At 44.2% G+C, this 21,150-nt stretch overlaps 1 protein-coding gene across 1 annotated transcript; it reads left to right on the top strand.

Annotated features, from left to right (window-relative positions):
- Positions 1 to 1,780: 1,780 nt before the first annotated feature.
- pcmtd2a (protein-L-isoaspartate (D-aspartate) O-methyltransferase domain containing 2a) lies at positions 1,781 to 20,354 on the top strand. The gene is made up of 6 exons (XM_080533163.1): positions 1,781 to 1,953; positions 2,656 to 2,969; positions 4,727 to 4,829; positions 5,209 to 5,380; positions 6,009 to 6,132; positions 18,340 to 20,354. Exons 2-6 carry the CDS (start codon positions 2,663 to 2,665, stop codon positions 18,840 to 18,842), a joined length of 1,209 nt encoding a protein of 402 aa, XP_080389289.1. The 5' UTR covers positions 1,781 to 1,953; positions 2,656 to 2,662; the 3' UTR covers positions 18,843 to 20,354.
- Positions 20,355 to 21,150: the final 796 nt, after the last annotated feature.

Raw genomic sequence — 21,150 nt, 5'->3', positions numbered from 1 at the left:
ATGGAAATATGTCAATGCGCGGCTGACAAATCAGCTTGTAACGTTAGACACACAGCACATCGGCATAATAACGTTTTGTTGTTGTTGTGCTTGTTATAAAGAAAAGGTCTACAATGCATTGAAATGACATTAGTACATCAGACATTAGACATCAGACATGGAAATATGTCAATGCGCGGCTGTCATGCACAAATCAGCTTGTAACGTTAGACACACAGCACATCGGCATGATAACGTTTTGTTGTTGTTGTGCTTGTTATAAAGAAAAGGTCTATAATGCATTGAAATGAATGATACAACCCATTAATAATATTACATAATAACAACTGCTCGGATTAGATTGCGGGTGGAAATAGGTCAAAATGCGCATCATGTACAAGTCAGCCGAACGTTTGATAGATAACTTTACATATGTGTACCATCATCCGCTGTCAAACGCCACAGGTAATAATTGATTTATGACTGTACATCTCTGAAATGCTCGACTGTCATGCAGCGTTGCGTTACTGTAACGTTAGACACAGCACCGACATAAAAGCGATTTTTGGGTTATGCGTGTTATAAATAAAAGGTCTATAATGCATTGTAATGACATTAAACTAAGACAATAAGATGGTTATCATAATTTTTCAAATCTTTATTAATAAGTAATTACAGAGAATTAAAATGACATTTCCGCATTGAATAGAGCGACATAAGATTTCTGTAGATGATTCGCAATGCATCCTGGTATCAAGGGGTAGCGTACACCTAGCCCTTCGAAGCTAGTGTGGTCCTGGAATCGCTCGAAACGAAGTAATAGTTAGCCCTCCCCCTTACCCCTAGCCCTCGATGAAATATGAATTGGGACAGCCCTCGCCCTAAACGTGAACGCGCAAATCGAGCCAAAGGGGTGAAAACGAAGGGCTAGGGGTGAATTGGGATTGGCCCTTGGTACATGCTGACATGTTTAACCCTAACCCTACCCCTACCCCTACCCCTAACCCTAACCCTAGTTTTCCCACATGTACTGTATTCCCACATGTCCCGTAACATATACACATATTAAAAATAAGGATAGCATACCTATGTACAATGATAATAAATATTGACATGTTTGTACAAGAGAAATAAGTTACTGAACATCCTTTAAAAAACAAACATGAAAGAGCAAAAACAAACAAAGGAACTTTTGCAACTTAAAGCAAAAAAGGAGCAACTGAAAACTCATGACTCCTAACCTGTTCTTGCTGTATATATTTCAGATGTCTATTTTATAATTGTATTCTGTTGTATTCACTTTATTTTGTTGTTGCTGTTTGTCATGCTGCTTTCCCCATGGGGAACAATACATTATCTATCTATCTATCTATCTATCTATCTATCTATCTATCTATCTATCTATCTATCTATCTATCTATCTATCTATCTATCTATTGGCTTTTGAATACTTTTTTTGCTACGGAGCAGGTTAGTTCAGTGGTATAAATGACCTTAGTTACTGAGCAGGGATTCCTTTAAACCACACTCTCACTGGAATTCTCGAGATTTATCCAAATAAGCCTGGATTTTCCTTTAATGACATTGACGGAACACCCCCCAGGTCTGCGAGGAAACAACGCACACTTTGGTGTGTTTTGGTGAATGACGTCAGGCTGTCAGCTGGTCATTGTTTACATCCTCAACTCTGGTGACATGTCCTGAATGTTTATGGTGGGGGGGGAGAGAGACCGCCGAGGAACCAGAAGGGAACACCGACACGATTTCAACATCATATTTTTTTGCGAAATGGACAGTTGCTCTTACTCTTACGCACCGTCGATAAGACGTCACTTCCATTAGGTAGAAAAGCTGCTTCATGTTTGGATCTTCAGCGATCGTCTTTGTTTGATGCGGCCAGATCATTGAGCTGTTCTCTCTCTAATGTGCACCTCTGCAGAGCCCTCTATAGACGGCATATCAAGAGAGACGAAGGTAAATGGGGTTATTCTGAGTGACTGGCATCGCCGCCGGCTGTTTGTTGATTATTGATGTTGTGGAAGAGAAGTGGAAAAAGCGGGTTTTTTATAACGAAGCCTTCTAAACAAACTGTTGCAAAGAAGGTGTATAAAAACACCTGACATGCGTGTCAACTGCTGGAACTTGTGAACGACGCGTATGTCGCAGCAGTTTGATAGACATCGGACATGTTTATGTAATATGAGACATAAAAAAAATGCTCTTGTTATTCAGTGGCGCAGCTGTATTTTCTGTGTGCGTTGATTGGTGGGAAACATGACTTCTGCAGTTCCCCCCAGGAGTGACTGGTGGAGGCGCCGGTGTGGTAGCGCCACCGCTCGGTGGTTCATGAAAACGCGGTACTAAAGCTTGTTTTTCCACCAATGAATGTTGTATAATTATGACGAACAGCATATTATGAAAGACATGACATAAATGGTTTGTATAAGACCTGTACTTTTCCCCCTCATATGCGCGAAAATAGGACAAGAACGTCTTAGCCTCAACATGTGTCTTACTTGATTGGAGTGAGATGGTAGAATGTGAAAAGAAGGAAGATGAATTCAAATCTAGGAACTTGAACACTTATACCTTTAAAATCCTAAACCTGTATCCCCTTTATTAGTAGGTAGCAGTGTGTGTGTGTGCCTCAATCTTTGTCTCTCCCTCCCCTCTCAGTGAGAGGATGGGAGGTGCCGTGAGTGCCGGGGAGGACAACGATGAGTTGATTGACAACCTGAAGGAGGCTCAGTACATCCGCTCGGAACTGGTGGAGCGGGCCTTCCGGGCCATCGACCGGGCCGACTACTACCTGGACGAGTTCAGGGACAGCGCCTACAAGGACCTGGCCTGGCGCCACGGCAACATCCACCTGTCGGCCCCGTGCATCTACTCTGAGGTGATGGAGGCTCTGGACCTGCAGCCCGGCCTCTCCTTCCTCAACCTGGGCAGCGGGACGGGCTACCTGAGCACCATGGTGGGGCTGATCCTGGGTGAGTTAACCTGCCTCAACCCACTGTACTTCAACACTACCTCAGCACCATAGTGGACCTCACACTGGGTGAGAGGAAGGGAGACGTAAAGCTTCATGTTTTACTCGTACCACCGCCTTCATCACTTCAATGCATTCGTATAAACTCCCACTAAGTTGGCTCCCAAATGTATTGGTGCATTATTAACTCATAATAGTTTGAATTGTGTGAAGCGTGATGGTTATTTTTTTGCTACCAGCAGAAAACATCCTGTCTGTACTGACCCCCCCCCCCCCCCCCCCCCCCCCCCCCTGCGGTTGGGCATCGTGCTGTGAGAAAGCAGCTGCTGAACCAGCACCGTGGCCTGTCAGCCTCTCTGTTGTTGGGGATGTGCTGTTTCCATAGCCTTCTACATCGGCAGGGTTGAATTCAACATAGTATTATTATTCCACCTCGCAGAATTCTCCCACTTTATGGACCCCCGAACAGCTTGCGAGGTTATCTAGTGGGCAGTGTACCTGTCTCTGTAATCAGGAAGTTAGGAGTGTTGTGTTTAATGACGTCATCTTGCTTTAGTCCTTTTAAGACGTAGGGCTCCAGTTTGCTTCCGCAGCACTAAAATCCATGTGCTAATACCGTTTTGGTAATATGGTGACACATCACAAAACGTCCGCTAGGACCAGATTTAGCAGGGCAGTAAAGTGGGAGTGTCGGTGGCCTTGTCAAGGAGAGTTGGCCAACCGGTCCACGTCCAATAGCCAAAAATAGACCCTCATTCAATCATGTCGGGCACAGCAATTGTAGCCTGTTAAGGATAGTCCCCCCCGTTCCACCACTCTATAAATACAGTGCCCTGCGTAAGTCGTTTGCTCTATACTGCTACTACTGAATTTGAAATCAAACAAATTACTGTCAGATTTTCCCATTTCATTTGAGGGTATTTATATACTGGTTTCACCATTTACAAATGACAACCCTTTTTTATACCTAGTCCTTTTATTTCAGGCCACCGAATGTAAATGAGACATTTTGGCAATCAATTCCTTTTTTCCTTTATTACCCAGAGTCAGGTGAACTCATGGATACCATTTTGAATGTCTCGTCTACATGCAGTTTGAAGGTCGTTTCAGAACCATGGCTCAAAGCTGTTGTGCAATGACTGGACGTCTGCCTGGTTTAGTGTCATGTTTTTATTGCTGGTTCCAACCAGGCTAATATGTCATAGATGATACACAAACACACGCAAACACACACACACACACACACACACACACACACACACACACACACACACACACACAGTATTGTCTCCCCTCATCTGTGATCCCTGTCATTAGGAAGAACACAACAGTGATAAGAGCTGTGTGTTTATTCCCATTGTTCATCAACATTGTTATGGACATGAGAAAGCAGACTTAACAATAGTGGTCACATAACACAGTGACTCAGGTTAACATGAAGTTATATCTGACACCAGATATGATGATGATATGAATAATATGACCAATCATGATTTGGTCATCTCTGCATGACAGAAAATCAGATCTGAGCTTATGCGACAGACCAAAAAAAAAACACTGTCATTGTCATCAGCCTGAAGTCAAAACTTCAGTTCACACACACACACACACACACACACACACAAGCGCATGAGTCTCCCCCTCCTTTCATGACTTTTCCTAGATATGTGCGTTCTACCACCCAGTATCCTTACATTTTCAAAATCACATCAGGAGCGGCCTATCGTATTATTGACAAAACACTCCCTCTCCCCGTAGGTCCGTTTGGTGCGAACCATGGGGTTGAGCTGCATGCAGATGTCATCGAGTACGCCTATCAGAAACTGGAGTTCTTCATCAAGAGCAGTGACAGCTTTGACAGGTGAGAGAGAGAGAGAGAGAGAGAGAGAGAGAGAGAGAGAGAGAGAGAGAGAGAGAGAGAGAGAGAGAGAGAGAGAGAGAGAGAGAGAGAGAGAGAGAGAGAGAGAGAGAGAGAGAGAGAGAGAGAGAGAGAGAGAGAGAGAGAGAGAGAGAGAGAGAGAGAGAGAGAGAGAGAGAGAGAGAGAGAGAGAGAGAGAGAGAGAGAGAGAGAGAGAGAGAGAGAGAGAGAGAGAGAGAGAGAGAGATCGAGATCGAGATCTCTCTCTTCTGGATGGTTCAGATCAAACAGCTGTGAGTGTTGAGACCAGACGGTTTTAGAAACATTGTATTGACCTGAAGACTTTAAAGCTTTAGAATGATTCAGCATGGTGTGTGTTTAGGTTTGAGTTCTGTGAGCCCTCTTTCGTGTTGGGGAACTGCCTGGAGATCGGCCCAGAGAGCAGACAGTATGACAGGGTTTACTGCGGGGCGGGGGTGCAGAGAGAGCACGAGGACTACATGAAGAACCTGCTGAAGGTGGGAGGGGTCCTGGTGCTGCCCCTGGAGGAGAAGGTCAGCACACACACACACACACACACACACACACACACACACACACACACACACACTGTTCAGGTTCAGCATCAAACGTTAAGCAATCTGGTGAAAGGGCTAACAAAGTCGGCAACCAATCAAAATGTTTTTTTGACTCAGAATTTTATTTTGAAACACGTAAATACATTTCAACGTTGTTGAGAATCACAACACAAACTCGCTAGTCAAGCCAAAATACTGCAACGCAATGGATTGGGTGAGTAATCCCCCACTGCTACCTAGTTCACTATAACACTACTTTACATTGTTATCAGGCTCACAAAACAAGCTGTGTTAGTTGACTAGCAAGTGTGTCATTAATTTTCAACAACGCCGAAATGTATTTACATTTTCTTCTACAACAAAGTCTGAACATTTAATCAGCCCAATTGACCAGATTGTGTCACATTTAACTTAAAAAGCTCACCCCCCCCCCTCCCCTGCCACCCCCTAACTGAGAGTCATACACTTTGGTAAAATTGTTTCTCTCCACCCAAAGAGCAAGGCACTCTCTTAAAAACACAAACTGTTTCTATGCTACACAAACATCACAGGTACACACACACAACACACGAAACCTGTTCTTTTCCTACGACTTCCTTTTCAGTTGACCAGGATCACTCGGACGAGCTACAACAGCTGGGAGACCAAGAAGATCATCGCTGTGTCCTTCGCCCCGCTGGTGTTACCCAAACATCGAGACAACGGCAAACCCAGAGCGGTGCCTTTACGTAAGCCCCATCGATCACGCTCCAGACAACACTGTGCGACTCTATAGGAAAGGAATGGCGAGTTAGAATCCAGGGAATAGAGGGAGTTCTGTCACCCTTGTGGATGTTAGCGGAGGTGGTTCACTAAGCTAGCCTTGTGTGATGCGTATAGATTTGAGTTGGCTCATACTTGAGCTCAGTAGGCTAATGCGGTTATCATAGGAGGCTTTGTCAAGGTATTTTGTATAGCTTCAAATCATGTTTAGAAGATAATGCTAACTAATATTACTAGGGTTGCCACGCTACCTGGAAAACATGGAAAACATGGAAATTATTGAGCCCTGTTCCATACCTGGAAAAAGCATGGAAACTGAGCAAAATGTAAAATTAACATGGAAATCTTGTGTTGTCCTGGAAAATTGTATAGGCTTTCTAAAACCTTTAATAATGTAGCGAACAGGAACTGGTAGTGTAACTCGCCCCATGCGGGAGTCGAACCCCGTTCTCCCGCACAACCGCCGGCCGCGCTAACCACAACACCAAGAGAGTTAACTTGCTTGGTGGAGCTGCTAACGGACCTCACACAGGTTCGTTACACTATCCTCACCGTTCGGGAGAGCGTGCCCTCACGCTTCAGTATGCCAAGTACCTCATGTGGACACGGCTGGTTGTGCGGGAGATCGGAGTTCGACTCCCGCATGGGGCGAGTTACACTACCAGTTCCCGTTCGCTACACTGGTGTCAGAAGTGGGATGGGAGGAACACCATCGGAGAGCCGTGTCCACGTGAGGGACTTGGCATAGTGAAGCGTGAGGCCACGCTCTCCCGAACGGTGAGGATAGTGTAACGAACCTGTGTGAGGTCCGTTAGCAGCTCCACCAAGCAAGTTAACTCTCTTGGTGTTGTGGTTAGCACGGCCGGCGGTTGTGCGGGAGTTGGCTTGGAACTGTCTGTGGCCGTTCTAAATGGGTTTATCAATGTTGGTTGGCAAGCACATGGTTCATTGTTGCAAACAAACATCGATGTGCTTGCTAGCTAGCGCTTGGAATGTGTTGCTAATGGTAACGGCCAATAGCGCTATAGCTCTAATACTACCTGATATCCGCGAGTGGGGGGCGCGAGTTAAAGCGGTCATATCTCAGCGTAGGAACGTCGGATTTACTCAGGAAGTGGTAGAAGTTTGACTGGCGGTCAATGCAAATGTATGGGCTTTGCTACTTTAATAGGATAAAATAAGAAAACAATATTGCTTTTTAGCTATTAGGAGCCCAAATCTGATCTGACCTGGCCAGTCAGGCAAACAATTATATAGTGTTGTTGCCGATCAATGATCGACGTTGTTATATAGAAAACAATTTTATGAAATAGGGGTTGATTCATCAGAGCAGTCATACGTCATCTCCCTGTCATCAGCGATTTGTAGTTCTTCATTTGACTTGCCGTGTAAATCCCTAGATGAGAGTGTTACATTAGTTTTCTTAAGATAGGATAATGAATAAATCTGTTCAATTTAGCCTGTACAGTGACTGGTACTGTGAAATGCCCAAAATCTTTGCACAACATAAGATGCCGGTTAATAGAAGCAACATCCCACGGCAGCAAGACCTAGAAAAATGGCCTCATCTGAAACATGTCTACCTGCCACAGATAGACGCAGACGTGGAGATTTTGATAGGCATGAATGTTCCTAGAGCCTTGGAACCCCTGGAAGTCATCCGGAGTGTGGATGGAGGGCCTTATGCAGTCAAGACGATGCTTGGGTGGACTGTAAACGGACCTGTCAATAAAATGAGTACCAACAAGATGTTGAAACATGGGCAGAAGTCCTCTGAGAACATCCAGAGCTTCTTTACTGAAAACACTGTACCCATGAGGAAAAACCCCCTGCAAGTCCTTCAGCCATCTGCTGTTAACAAGAACCTGGGAAAAGTAATAAGTATGAGGAAGGCTGTCCCTAAGAGGAAACAGTGGGACCCTGAGCAGGTGAAGGGATCCAAGAGGGTAAAGGTTGAGGTCAAATCTACCCAGACTGAGAATGTACTAGAAGGACTCACACAGGAGGCCTATGAGCTCATGGTTAGAGAAAGTATCAAAAAATAAATAAATAAAGTGCATAGTCAATACAAAAATGTTATTTTTGTATTGACTGATGCACTTTATTTATTTATTTTTTGATATTTTATTTATGCATTTTCAATTTACAGGGATAGACAAGATGCACTTTATTTTTGACACTCTAAAAAAAGCATTTATGTGCACTGTCTATAACAGATTCTGTTTGTTAGAGGAAATAATAAATGAACATTTGAAGAGTCAGAAGTGTTCTCTTTGTTGTGTTAACAATAGTGAGATTTGGTGAGATCACTATGGAATATTAAATCATCAATCTTTGCTCACTACATAGCCTTTCTTACCTTCAGGTGTGCATGAACTACAGGTTATCAACTGTGAAATTATATCTGTTCTCATATCGGTTATCGGCCACGAGAAGCGGGTAAACATCGGTATCGGTATCAGTTGGAAAAAAATGCATATCGTGCATCCCTAGACATATATGTTGTATTGACTATTAAATAGTATTAATGCATTTAAACATTGAGACAAGAAGCTGTCTTCTGTACCCGCTCTCCCAATATCTCAAACTGTGACCCCCCCTCCCCAAGAAAAAGTTTCAGGCACAGGATTTTTTCCCACTTTAAGCCCTGAAAGTGTGTTCTGAGAAGGAAGAGGTTGAAGCTGCAAGAGCTTCCATGAAAGAGAAAAGACTGAATTACAAGAACAGTTCCAGAAGCATTACTCTAGGATTAAGACCCGGACCAGCTGTCTGCAGGCCTGTGACCAAGATTTGCCTTCTTCAGGAGTCGGCGGAGCTGTGAAGGCTGCACTTTTGGCGTAACTTCAGATTGATTTTATTTATTTGACATGACTTGGTTCACTCTGAAAGGATAAGTGCTAGTAACCTCTGTCCTAGACTTGACTTGACTCGACTCAAGAAGATCGGATCAAGATCTACAATGGACTAACGGACTATGAACTCCTTGCGCAAAAGAAAATTGTAATGTATTGTTCTCCTACATGGGTAATGTATTGTTAATTATTAATGTGTAATAACTGTAATAATTAGGGGCCGGAATGTAGGCGCCAGGTATGGGTTGTACTATTGTCTGTTGTTGTTTGTTGTTCGCTGTTGGATTGTGGGTCACGTGCAGGGATTCGAGTCACGTGGTGTTGGTGGTGCGTCAGTGTTGCGTCAGTGGTAGTATTGAAATCAGCTGTTCACCTGGTGGAATTGTGTGAATGGAAGGAGAGTGGGTGAGGTGGGGAAGTCCTACTTTTGCTGACCGCTTTTAACAAGTCACTGTTTGATCATCTTGAGACGCTGTTTTTAATGTTTTGTGATACCGTTTCACCCTTTGTTTTTATCTACAATAAATATACCAAACGTACCTTCGGAAACAGTGATTCATTGACAGCCAGCGCGTCGGGCAGGTATTTTTCCCCTACTTAGCCTCTCTGCGACAAAGTTCGTTTTTTGATAGTCGCCCAACATTGTCAGCCATTCTCCGTATAGTGGATGTGAAGTATGCTAGGGTGTCTTGAACCACATGTTTTGCAAGTAGGGGTGGGCAAACGATCAACATTTTTTGTTCGATAATCGTAACGAATTAACGATCAATTATCGATTAATCAATAAGGTTTTTTTTCATAAAAAAAAATAAAAAAAAACTAGGGCAGAAATAACAAACATGTTTTCCTTGGGGAAAAAACTTTATTTGTGTTGCTATTGCAGAATTGCACAATGCACACATTCATTCATTCACATTAACTAGACACTACAGTCAGATAACAATCCTCTTAAACAAGGCAGTGAGTAGCCTAAATTGTTTAACTTAAAAACACATGTTACATTATAAATAAAAATATAGAAAATAAGTAACTCACCATAGGAGCAGTAAAAAAAACTGTTACTCACAAATAGGAGGATGACTGAAAACGTTAGTGTCCTTAAGAGCGTCCAGCTTAACTTAAATTTAAACTCCAGCGAGAGACTGTAGGCGGCAGGCCTACTGGTTCTTGTTCAAAAAGATGATCATGTTAACATGTTCAGGGGTGAGAGACGAACGCAAAACGAACGCAAAACCTCCCGCGTATAAGATGAGGCATGATGGAGGGCTGAGAAGTACAAGGTAGCGATAGCGAAGGAGCAGTCAGGGTCGGGTGTGCGGCTTGCAGGTGGTATTTCATCGGGGTCGTCGTATTATATTTATAGGTCACTGCGCAGTGTTTGCAATGAACGAGGTCGCCTTTCAGATCAAAATGCTCCCACACCAAGCTTCGTTTCGCTCGCTTCGCCATTTTCCAAGCAGTGTGTGTTTTACCGCACAGCTGATTAATCAATTGAACATGCAAGGTGCCTTTCAGGAAGTAGTGGAGATCGCGCACCTATTACTGGAGGTCAGGTTACACTAACGTACGGGAACTTCCGTCATGCCGTATTGCGACAAAGACCTTATCGATCAATTAATCGATCATCGATCATCGATGCCCACCCCTATTTGCAAGAGAGACGATTCCTGCACTCTTTGCTGATGTGCCCAGTGCACAAGCAGCCAAAACAGACTCCATTCCTTTTCAGGAACTCCATCTTCTCACTATGAACTTTCCTCTCCAATAGAGTGCACGACTCCAGCGTGTGTCTGCCCTTGTTGCGGTAAAGGCAAGCCTTCTCAGGACCATCCTTAACCTTGTTTTTATGTTGACGACTGTCTCGCTTCTGTAGCCTCAGAACAGGAAGCCATATCCCTCCATCAGGACTTGGGGACCATCTGTGCCAAGGGAGGCTTTCATTTAACAAAATGGATAAGCAACAGTCGCCGTGTGCTGGCAGCAATACCGGAGGATGAAAGAGCAAAGGAGGTTAAAGACCTGGATCTGGACCACGATATCCTACCGGTTGAGAGAGCACTGGGGGTGCGTTGGTGTATCCAGTCTGATACCTTTAGGTTCAGTGTAACCTTTCAGGACAGACCATTGACCCGTAGAGGAATCCTTTCTACCGTCAGCTCTTTCTATGACCCTCTGGGAATTGTGGCCCCTGTGGTTTTCACAGCTAAAAAGATCCTTCAAGACCTGTGCCGGAAAGGGCTAGGATGGGACGACGTCATACCAGCGTCTGTTGTGCAGGAGTGGGTTGACTGGGTCAAAGAACTACATCTTTTGGAGGGCTTCAGCATCAGACGATGTTTAAAACCCCCTAACTTTGGAGAAGTAACCAGCGCCCAGCTGCATCATTTTGCTGACACAAGTGAGGAGGGATATGGTACTGTCACTTATCTGTTGTTGCACAATGACCATTCTCAGACACACAGCGCCTTCATAATGGGAAAATCCAGGGTGGCACCTTTAAAGCCTGTGACAATCCCACGTATGGAGTTGACCGCAGCAGTTGTGGCAGTTCGCATGGATAAACTGTGGAGGAAAGAGTTAAGACTGCAGCTGCAAGACTCTGTTTTCTGGTCAGACAGTACCGCTGTACTGAAATACATCAAGAACGAAACATCAAGGTTTCGCATCTTTGTAGCGAACAGAGTCACAGAGATTCTCAAGATGTCTGCATCACAGTGGAGGTACGTGAGTACTGTGCACAATCCTGCGGACCTTGCCTCCAGAGGTGTGAAGGCGGAGCTATTCCTCAAAAACGAAACATGGATATCTGGTCCTTCATTTCTCAGGCAAACAGAGGAAGCTTGGCCTGTCAACCCAGACAACTTGGGAGAACTTCCATCTGGAGACCCGGAGGTCAAGGGGTCAGCTGCCATTGTTTCTGTGGAACAAGAGGAGAATGATGCTGTGACGGGTTTGATCAACCGCAGCTCATCTTGGACACGTCTCACAAGAGTGATGGGATGGATCCTGAGGCTCAGAAACGTATTTTTGAATAACAGAAAGAGGAGAGAAGTCACGGCAAGTCTTGCTCAGTCTGCGTCAAATGCAACTCGACACAAAGATGTTCTCAACAAGGAGATGCATAATAAGCTCTGTCGTGGTTGTCTCTCGTTGGAAGAGATCAAAGAAGCTGAACTGGAGATAATCAAGTTCTGTCAAAGGAGAAGGTTCTCTGAAGAGTTCTCTTGCCTCCAAAAGGGAGAGTGCGTGAAAGGAAACAGTCACATTTACAAGCTCAACCCAATACTGGAAGATGGTGTGTTGAGAGTCGGAGGACGACTTAGTAAGGCTGCCATGCCCGAAGAGTCTAAACATCCAGCCATAATTGCTAAAGATCTCCATATCTCAGACCTCATCCTACGACAGATTCATCAAGAGGTTGGCCATGGTGGTAGGAACCACATGTTGTCAAGGCTGCGCCAGCGCTACTGGATTCCTGCTGCCAGTGTTGCCATAAGGAAGATCATATCCAAGTGTGTAGTCTGTCGTCGGTTACATGGAGCTGCAGGTCAACAGCAAATGGCAGACTTGCCTGGTGACAGAGTTTCAGCAGAAGAACCTCCCTTCAGTTATGTCGGAGTAGACTATTTTGGTCCCTTTGACATCAAGCGTGGTAGGAGTCTCGTGAAAAGATATGGAGTGATCTTCACATGTTTGACAATGAGAGCAGTACACCTTGAAGTCGCCTCATCTCTGGACACAGATTCATTTATTAACGCCTTGCGGCGCTTCATTGCGAGAAGAGGACAGATCAAAGAGCTACGCTCCGACAATGGCACCAACTTCATCGGTGCAGAGCGTGAGCTGAAACGAGCAATTGAAGGATGGAACCTGGAACAAATCAATGATGTGCTCTCGTTGAAGGGAATCAAGTGGACTTTTAACCCTCCTACCGGATCACATCACGGCGGAGCATGGGAGAGGTTAATTCGTTCCATTAGAAAGATTCTTAATTTCACTTTGAGGACACAGAGTCTGGATGAGGAGGGACTCCATACAGTACTCTGCGAAGTGGAATCAATTCTCAATAGTAGACCCCTCACCAAGGAATCCACAGATCCAAATGATTTGGAAGCATTAACACCCAATCACCTTCTGCTTCTCAAAGCCAAACCCTGCTTACCACCTGGTCTGTTTCACAAGGAGGACAGCTATGCACGCCGGAGATGGAAGCAAGTCCAATACATGTCTGATCTGTTTTGGAAAAGGTGGATTAGGGAGTACTTGCCACAATTACAGGAACGACAGAAATGGACAAAGGCCAAGCGGAATTTCATCCCCGGTGACATAGTGCTCATAGTGGATGATTCTGCACCTCGGAATTCCTGGATCATTGGGAGGATCACCGAAACAATTCCAGATAGAAGAGGACTTGTGCGACAAGTCCGGATTAAGACCCGGACCAGCTGTCTCTGCAGGCCTGTGACCAAGATTTGCCTTTGAGTCGGCGGAGCTGTGAAGGCTAATCTTTTGACATGACTTGGTTCATTCTGAAAGGATAAGTGCTAGTAACCTCTGTCCTAGACTTGACTTGACTCGACTCAAGAAGATCGGATCAAGATCTACAATGGACTAACGGACTATGAACTCCTTGCGCAAAAGAAATTGCAAAGAAAATTGTAATGTATTGTTAATTATTAATGTGTAGTAATTGTAATTATTAGGGGCCGGAATGTAGGCGCCAGGTATGGGTTGTACTGTTGTTCGCTGTTGGATTGTGGGTCACGTGCAGGGATTCGAGTCACGTGGTGTTGGTGGTGCGTCAGTGTTGCGTCAGTGGTAGTATTGAAATCAGCTGTTCACCTGTCGGAATTGTGTGAATGGCAGGAGAGGGGGTGAGTTGGGAAGTCCTACTTTTGCTGAACGCTTTAACAAGTCACTGTTTGAATATCTTGGAACGCTGTTTTTAATGCTACCACTGACGCAACACTGACGCACCACCAACACCACGTGACTCGAATCCCTGCACGTGACCCACAATCCAACAGCGAACAACAGTACAACCCATACCTGGCGCCTACAATATGTATGTGTGTGTATGTATATATATATGAAGATGTTATAGCTAGCTAGCTACGATTTATTATCAAATAATGAACAGCAAGCTAGATCCAAAACTAGGGCCGGCGGAGGAGGGCAAGTGTCACATTGGACAGACTACCAAAACAGAAAAATATCTTAACGACAGCAAGTGATGGATGTCAGAAATACATTATCTGGAGATTCAATAAGGTAGTTGTATATGTCAGGATATGGGTTAGGGTTATATGACACCTCAGGCCATTGGGTTGGGTCGTTCATCCACATGGATGGAGGCAGACTGAAAGGACACACATCAACCTCTATTTCATGATTTTTAAAATATATAACGACGTCGATCATTGATCGGCAACGACACTATATAATTGTTTGCCTGACTGACCATCGGATTTGGGCTCCTTATAGCTAAAAAGCAATACTGTTTTCTTATTTTATTGTATAAAAGTAGCAAAAACCATAAATTTGCATTGACCTCCAGTCAAACTTCTAACAATTCTACCATCCAAAAGGGGGCGTGATCATTCTGATGACAGGGAGATGACCTATGACTGCTCTGATGAATTGGAATCACCACCATCACCTATACGTTTTAGGGAACTAAGTTTTTCAGCCCAGTGGTGTTCTAGGCTGGAAATGAGTTCTAGTTTAATACATCTATAGCTACACTGAGCGATCAAAACACTGGTTAGACAGGTAACTATCTCTAAGCATTTAAGAGATGATCGCACATCTAGACTAGACTGCACATCTAGACGGCACATCTTTTAAATCAAGTAATGGCGCTTTTCCACTACAGGGCCGACCCGGGTACGGCACGGCTCGCCTCGGCACGCTTTTGAAAAGTTCCGGGTACAAGACGTTTTCCACTATACAGAAACGACCCGGGACTGTAGGAGGAGTTACGTGTCATAAGATTCCCCCCGCTATACAGATCAGCGGGGGGAAATGCAATAAGAATTATGTCAAAATGCAGCACTATCGTGCACAGATCAGCCTTACAACATGTAACGTTAAGTGCCTGTTACTTGCCGCTTTCAGTTCTAGTAGACTAGTTTAGATCTCGCAACCAGGGAAATGTCGACATGTGTTAAACCCCCGATTCTATTTTTATTTCTCCTGACACGTTGAGCACTGTGCTTTTTTTTTTGGTGAACTACCGTAATAAGCCTAAAAAAGTTCAACTGTTCAAAAAGTGCAACTTCTCTGCTTTCAGAAACTTTTTAGATTGGGCATATAGTTCATGAATTACGATTGTTTGAAGGAACGCTGTAAAATCCTGTCTGCGCCGGCAGCTCCGGTTTCGGAGCAAGACGCGAATCTATCGGCATTAGTCAAATACATGCTCACATCCAGTCATCCGCTCACTGCTCTCCATCAAAAATGGCACATCCATCAATAATATCAGATAATAACAACTGCTCTGATTAGATTGCTTAGATTGTTTAATACATCAACGGGGGGAAAAGCGAGATGAACTCGCGAGTATCATGCTTCCTCCATTGGACTGAGGAACAGCATAGGCACAGGACATCGCCATAATAGCGATTTTTTTTGTTTTGCTTGTTGTAAATAAAAGTTATATGATGCATTGAAATGACATTAAACTAAGATAATACGATGGTTAGCATAATTTTTCTAATCTTTATTAATAAGTTATTACAGAAACAGTAAGTGATATTTTCCGAGAGCGAAATCTGTTGTGTTATTTAAAGATGGCAGTTAGCGAAGAAATCTATTAACATGGGATGACGATTTCCATTGACCAATCAACGGTGTGCAGCGTCACACGTCACACGCAGCCTGGCAAAAAAGTACCTTTGGTACCTTTCGCTACCCATCCCGAACAATAACTATTTTAGTTCTTGTTCGGCACGGGTACCAGAAATGGCACGGGTACTTTTGGCAGTGGAGAAAGGCTAAAGACCAGGGCCGACCCGGGTCGACCCGGGTCGGCCCTGTAGTGGAAAAGCGCCATAAGTTGTCAGGTGTCCTGGGGATGGGAGTGGGCCGGTGTGGTGGACGGGCAGGGACGGAAAGTTTTAACGGGCTAGATATCATCACAAAACATGGTACCTGGAAAATCAAGAGGTGGTATGGAAAATGATTTCAAGGCAAGCGTGGCAACCAAGCTGCATTATATTTAATTTAATTTATATATATATATACAGTTAGGTCCGTAAATATTTGGACAGTAACACAATTTCCATAATTCTGGCTCTGTATGCCACCACAATGTATTTGAAATGAAACAATCGAGATGTAATTAAAGTGCAGACTTTCAGCTTTAATTCAAGGGGTTGAACAAAAATATTGTATGATATGTTTAGGAACATTTGAGCTCCTTAGAATAGAGGACTGTGTATAAAAATGTTTGTAAAATGTTTATACACAGTATTTTCAGGAGCTCAAAAGTAATTGGACAAATTAACATAATCATAAATAAAATGTTATTATTATTATATGTTTTTCAGATTTTTATCCCTTTTTCACCCAATTTGGTAGCCAATTGAACCCAACCTAGCATCCAATTATCCCCTGCCTATTGCGAAGGATCCGCCGCACGACCCCGTGGCCGGCAGTCCCAGAGGAGGCCGCCAGGCAGACTAGCTGACTGGCTCCTCGAGCCCAGCACCGTTATTCCGGCACCCAGGGGGCGGTGTTGTGCGACGGATCCTTGTCCGGAAATACTCCTATACCGCCCTCGGGAGCGGCCACCCAATATGCCGCTCCCCGTGTGTGCCCCAGCCATATCCGGATCTGGCGAGCTGGGATTCGATCCCAGTCCCCGGTGGGCAGCTTGCACTAGTGGCCAGTGCTTAGACCGCTACACCACCGCGGGGCACTAAAATGTAAATTTTTAATACTTTGTCGAGAATCCTTTGCAGGCAATGACTGCCTGAAGTCTGGAACCCATGGACATCACCAAATGCTGGGTTTCCTCCTTTGTGATGCTTTGCCAGGCCTTTACTGCAGCTGTCTTCAGTTGTTTGTTCGTGGGTCTTTCTGCCTTTAGTTTTGTCTTCAGCAAGTGAAATGCATGCTTAATCGGGTTGGGATCAGGTGATTGACTCGGCCATTGCAAAATATTCCACTTATTTGCCTTAAAAACTCCTGGGTTGCTTACGCAGTATGTTTTGGGTCATTGTCCATCTGTATTGTGAAGCGCCATCCAATCAACTTTGCTGAATTTGTTTGAATCTGAGCAGACAAAATCCCTAAACACTTAAGAATTAATCCGTCTGCTTCTGTCACATCATCAGTAAACACTAGTGACCCAGTGCCATTGGAAGCCAGGCATGCCCATGTCATCACACTGCCTCCACTTTTTTTTTACAGATGATGTAGTAAGCGTCGGATCATGAGCCGTTCCAAGACTTATCCATACTTTTTTCTTCCCATCATTCTGGTACAGGTTGATCTTAGCTTCATCTGTCCAAAGAATGCTCTTCCAGAACAGGGCTGGCGTTTTTAGATGTTTTTTGGCAAAGTCTAATCTGGCCTTTCTATTCTTGAGGCTGCACCTTGTGGTGAACCCTCTGTATTTGTTCATGTGAAGTCTTCCCTTTATGGTACAGTTGGATAATGATATGTCTACCTTCTGGAGACTGTTATTCACTTGGCTGGATGTTGTGAAGGGGTTTTTCTTTACCATGTAAAGGATCCTGTGATCATCCACCACTCTTGTCTTCCATGGACGTTCACACCTTTTTGTGGTGCCGAGCTCACCAGTGCGTTCTTTTTTTCTCAGAATGTACCAAACAGTTAATTTGGCCACTCCTAATGTTCCCGCTATCTCTCTGATGGATTTTTTGGTTGTTTTTGCAGCCTAAGGATGGCTCTGTTGACTGCATGTTGTGCGTATACACAGCAACATCTTCTTCCAAATGCCAATCAACTCAGACCTTTTACCTACTTAAATGATAAAGAAATAATGAAGGAATAGCCCACACTGGCCCATGAAAGAGCTTTTGAGTCCAATTACTTTTGGTCCCTTGAAAAAGAGGGAGCTACATATTAAAGAGCTGTAATTCCTAAACCCTTCCTTCAATTTGGATGTGAATACCCTTACCCTAAAGCTGAGAGTCTGCACTTTAAGCGCATACTCATTATATAACTGTAACTTGAAGATGTTTTGGTAAACAGCTAAAATTACGAGAATTCTGTCTGTGTCCAAATATATATGGACCTGTATATATATATATATTATATATATATTATTTTTTTTCACCTGTACCTCCTCAGTGGCCATGTTTGAGGTGCGGACTCTGCAGGACTTGGCTCGCATCGCCATCCGCCACACTCTGAAGAAGACGGTGGCGAGCACGGGGCCGCTACCCAGGAAGAGACCGGTCCGTCGCGGTGGCGGCGGCGGGGGGGGGGGGCAGCGAATCAGACTGAGGCGGCCCCCGCGGGGCTCGGCCCTGCTGTCCAACCGCTACGTCTTCATGAGCCGCATGATCCCCGGGCCCACGGACGACAACAACAACCGCTCCGGCTCCGACACCGAGGAAGAAGAAGAGGAGGTGGTGGAGGAGGAGGAGGGGGACGACTGCAGGGCGCAGGGGGGGGGGGGGGAGCCTGAGGAAGGGAGGGAGGAGCGAGAGAGGGAGGGAGAGGAAGAGAGGAGGAGGGAGGGTGGAGCCCTGCTGCACGAGGCTCCGGTCAACCTGCTCCGAGAACGGATCCTGAGCCTGCCCCTGCCCGAGCCTCTGAAGATGTACCTGCTGCACTACAGGGAGAAGTAGGGTAGGACCAGAGGCTGTGTGCTGTCTCCTTCCTCTAGCCCCTATCGCCCCCCCCCTTGGATCTAGAAGCATTGGTGATGCATAAGATATTAGGATAATGGCTCAGCTGAGTTTACACGATGTTATTTAAACGTAAACCAATCCTTTCCAATTTCGGAGGGAGAGTAGAATGAGGAAGGCAGCGAGTTAGCGAATGAAAGCAGAGCTAGGGAATGTATCCCCCATAGCCCTCATAACCACATCCACTGAACACTGGTTACCCAACCTTGCTCTCCAACACCCATTCACTCTTTATATCCCTCTTTACGCCCTTTGGGTGTGTGTCTATGGGTGTGTGTCCTCTGTCTTGAGCCAGAAAACTGACCCTTTTATGGTTCTACTCATAGTTCTCCCTATTTGATATTTTGTCTTGGATTTTTTTGTTTCTCTAAGAATCTAATCATGTGGATTGACAGGCAAAATGATTCGGTGTAGCTAATTGACCTGCACTTGCTTCAAGGCTTCAAGTCCTGGTGTATTGACATTTGCTCATGGACATTGTTCATAATGTCATTGTCTTCATATCCTCTTGTGATCTGCATTGAAAGTACAGTAGGCTATTTGTTGAGAGCAGGGTTGCATCATTCATTTTGCTGAAGGGGTCATTCCTGTAATGGGAAACGTCAGGAAGGCTACAGATCGGTGAGAAAAAAACTGTACTACATAATTCAGACCTGTTTGGTGAATTCTTAGTTCCCTAACATTAAACCCCCAATCTGGGATTTGTTCGTCCGCAAAACGGCATCCTTGCCACTTCTGTTGGGGTAGGTTTGGGGCTGGGGAAATGCAAACGCTCTTAATTACACAGTCCATGACAGCCACATGACATATTTTAAACATGTTGTATCTATACATTGTTTGTTTATGTCTTGTGTTTGTGAACAATGGAGAAATAAAACGTTAAATAAAACAATTTTGGATTACATGAATAGACTAGTTGTGCTTAGCTCATAAGGCTAAATTATATTTCTTCATCACTATACAGTGCCTTGCAAAAGTATTCAAACCCCTGCAGTTTTTTCACATTATGTTGCCTCAAAGACTGAAATCAAAATACAATTTAAATGTGTTTTTCCTGCTACATTGATAAACAGCTTACTGGACACTTGCATGGAAATGTACACTTGTCTCAGAAATTGATCTAAAAAACAAGCAAAAAACCTATTTGCAAGTATTGTGTTGATAATGTTGAAAACTAAAGTCTTCAGAGTTTTGCATTTTTAATACATTTCTGAAATGTTAAGATTTGTTTTACTTTCTAGGTCCTGTTGGTTAAATTCCAACTTGAGACGGAACTTAACAGGCTTGTTTGACTTCAAAATGAATCAGGCTAGGCTAGGCTAGGAAAGAACAGGTGAGGTACCTCCCACAATGAAGCCCTGGCTGCAATCTGAGAGAATTAACTGTGGGATTCACCGCGCCTCGCTCTAAAAACTACATGAGCAGCTGACATTTTTTTAGCAGGTGAGGCAGATTTTATCCACATCATGTAACAGGTATTGAAAGGCACTGATAGGCAACTCCTCAAAATGGATCCTTTCAAACATGCTCAATAACCCATCCCACACTTTCTTCTCCTAGTTCTTCTCCTAACATTGGATTTAAACATTAGGACATGTAGGTGCCAGCCAGATATTTGCGTGGGGAGGAGATGGATAGAGATGGATGTGTGAGAGGTGTCCAATAGAGGACACAGACCTAGGCATTCTGAGGTTGGCATCATTCCATCAACCTTAGGTGTGAGAACCTAGAATACAATTAGCCAACCTGTCGACTGTAAGTGGTTGGGTTTTCGGGGGTTGTATTAAATGTATCTAGCCATCCACAAAGGGTATGCGCTGAAGCAAACTGGGTCTGATGACCAAAATCTCCAAAGTGCGTAAATCAATCTGCAGAAAAAAAAGGGTTAGGGTTTAGAAATTCCAGAACTGTATGTATTGTACTGCAGTTAAATGTTGTTGCGATGCAATTTAAATGTTTATTTTAAAGACATTCTTTAAAGTTTATTCATAAAGACAGTTTATTGCAGGTGTATTCATATATGATATAGATATCATGTGATAATCATGTTCTTAAAGGTACAGTACGTAGGCCTGATAGGGCTAAAAAGCCATGATAAATTGGTAGCAATCAAGGAATGAGATCGCATCAGGTTGTTAGTAAATAGCACTGACAGCACGAACAAAGCCCTTTCTTAAGTTCTAGCATCGAGGTTGACCACTGGCCGTTACATACCGATTTGACGTGTTTGTTTTCAAGGATACACACA

This window comes from Nansenia antarctica (genome assembly GCF_963989245.1).
Source record: "Nansenia antarctica genome assembly, chromosome: 6".
Lineage (NCBI taxonomy): Eukaryota > Metazoa > Chordata > Actinopteri > Argentiniformes > Microstomatidae > Nansenia > Nansenia antarctica.
Note: the sequence above shows the minus strand (reverse complement) of the source record. Positions and strands in the feature narration are given on the sequence as shown.

What these genes read in the sequence shown, in the direction of transcription:
- pcmtd2a (XM_080533163.1), top strand. Translation starts at nt 2,663, where the DNA reads ATGGGAGGTGCCGTGAGTGCCGGGGAGGACAACGATGAGTTGATTGAC. An exon ending in CATGGTGGGGCTGATCCTGG is followed by an intron (nt 2,970 to 4,726) that starts GTGAGTTAACCT and finishes CTCTCCCCGTAG; the next exon opens with GTCCGTTTGGTGCGAACCAT. An exon ending in TGCTGCCCCTGGAGGAGAAG is followed by an intron (nt 5,381 to 6,008) that starts GTCAGCACACAC and finishes CTTCCTTTTCAG; the next exon opens with TTGACCAGGATCACTCGGAC.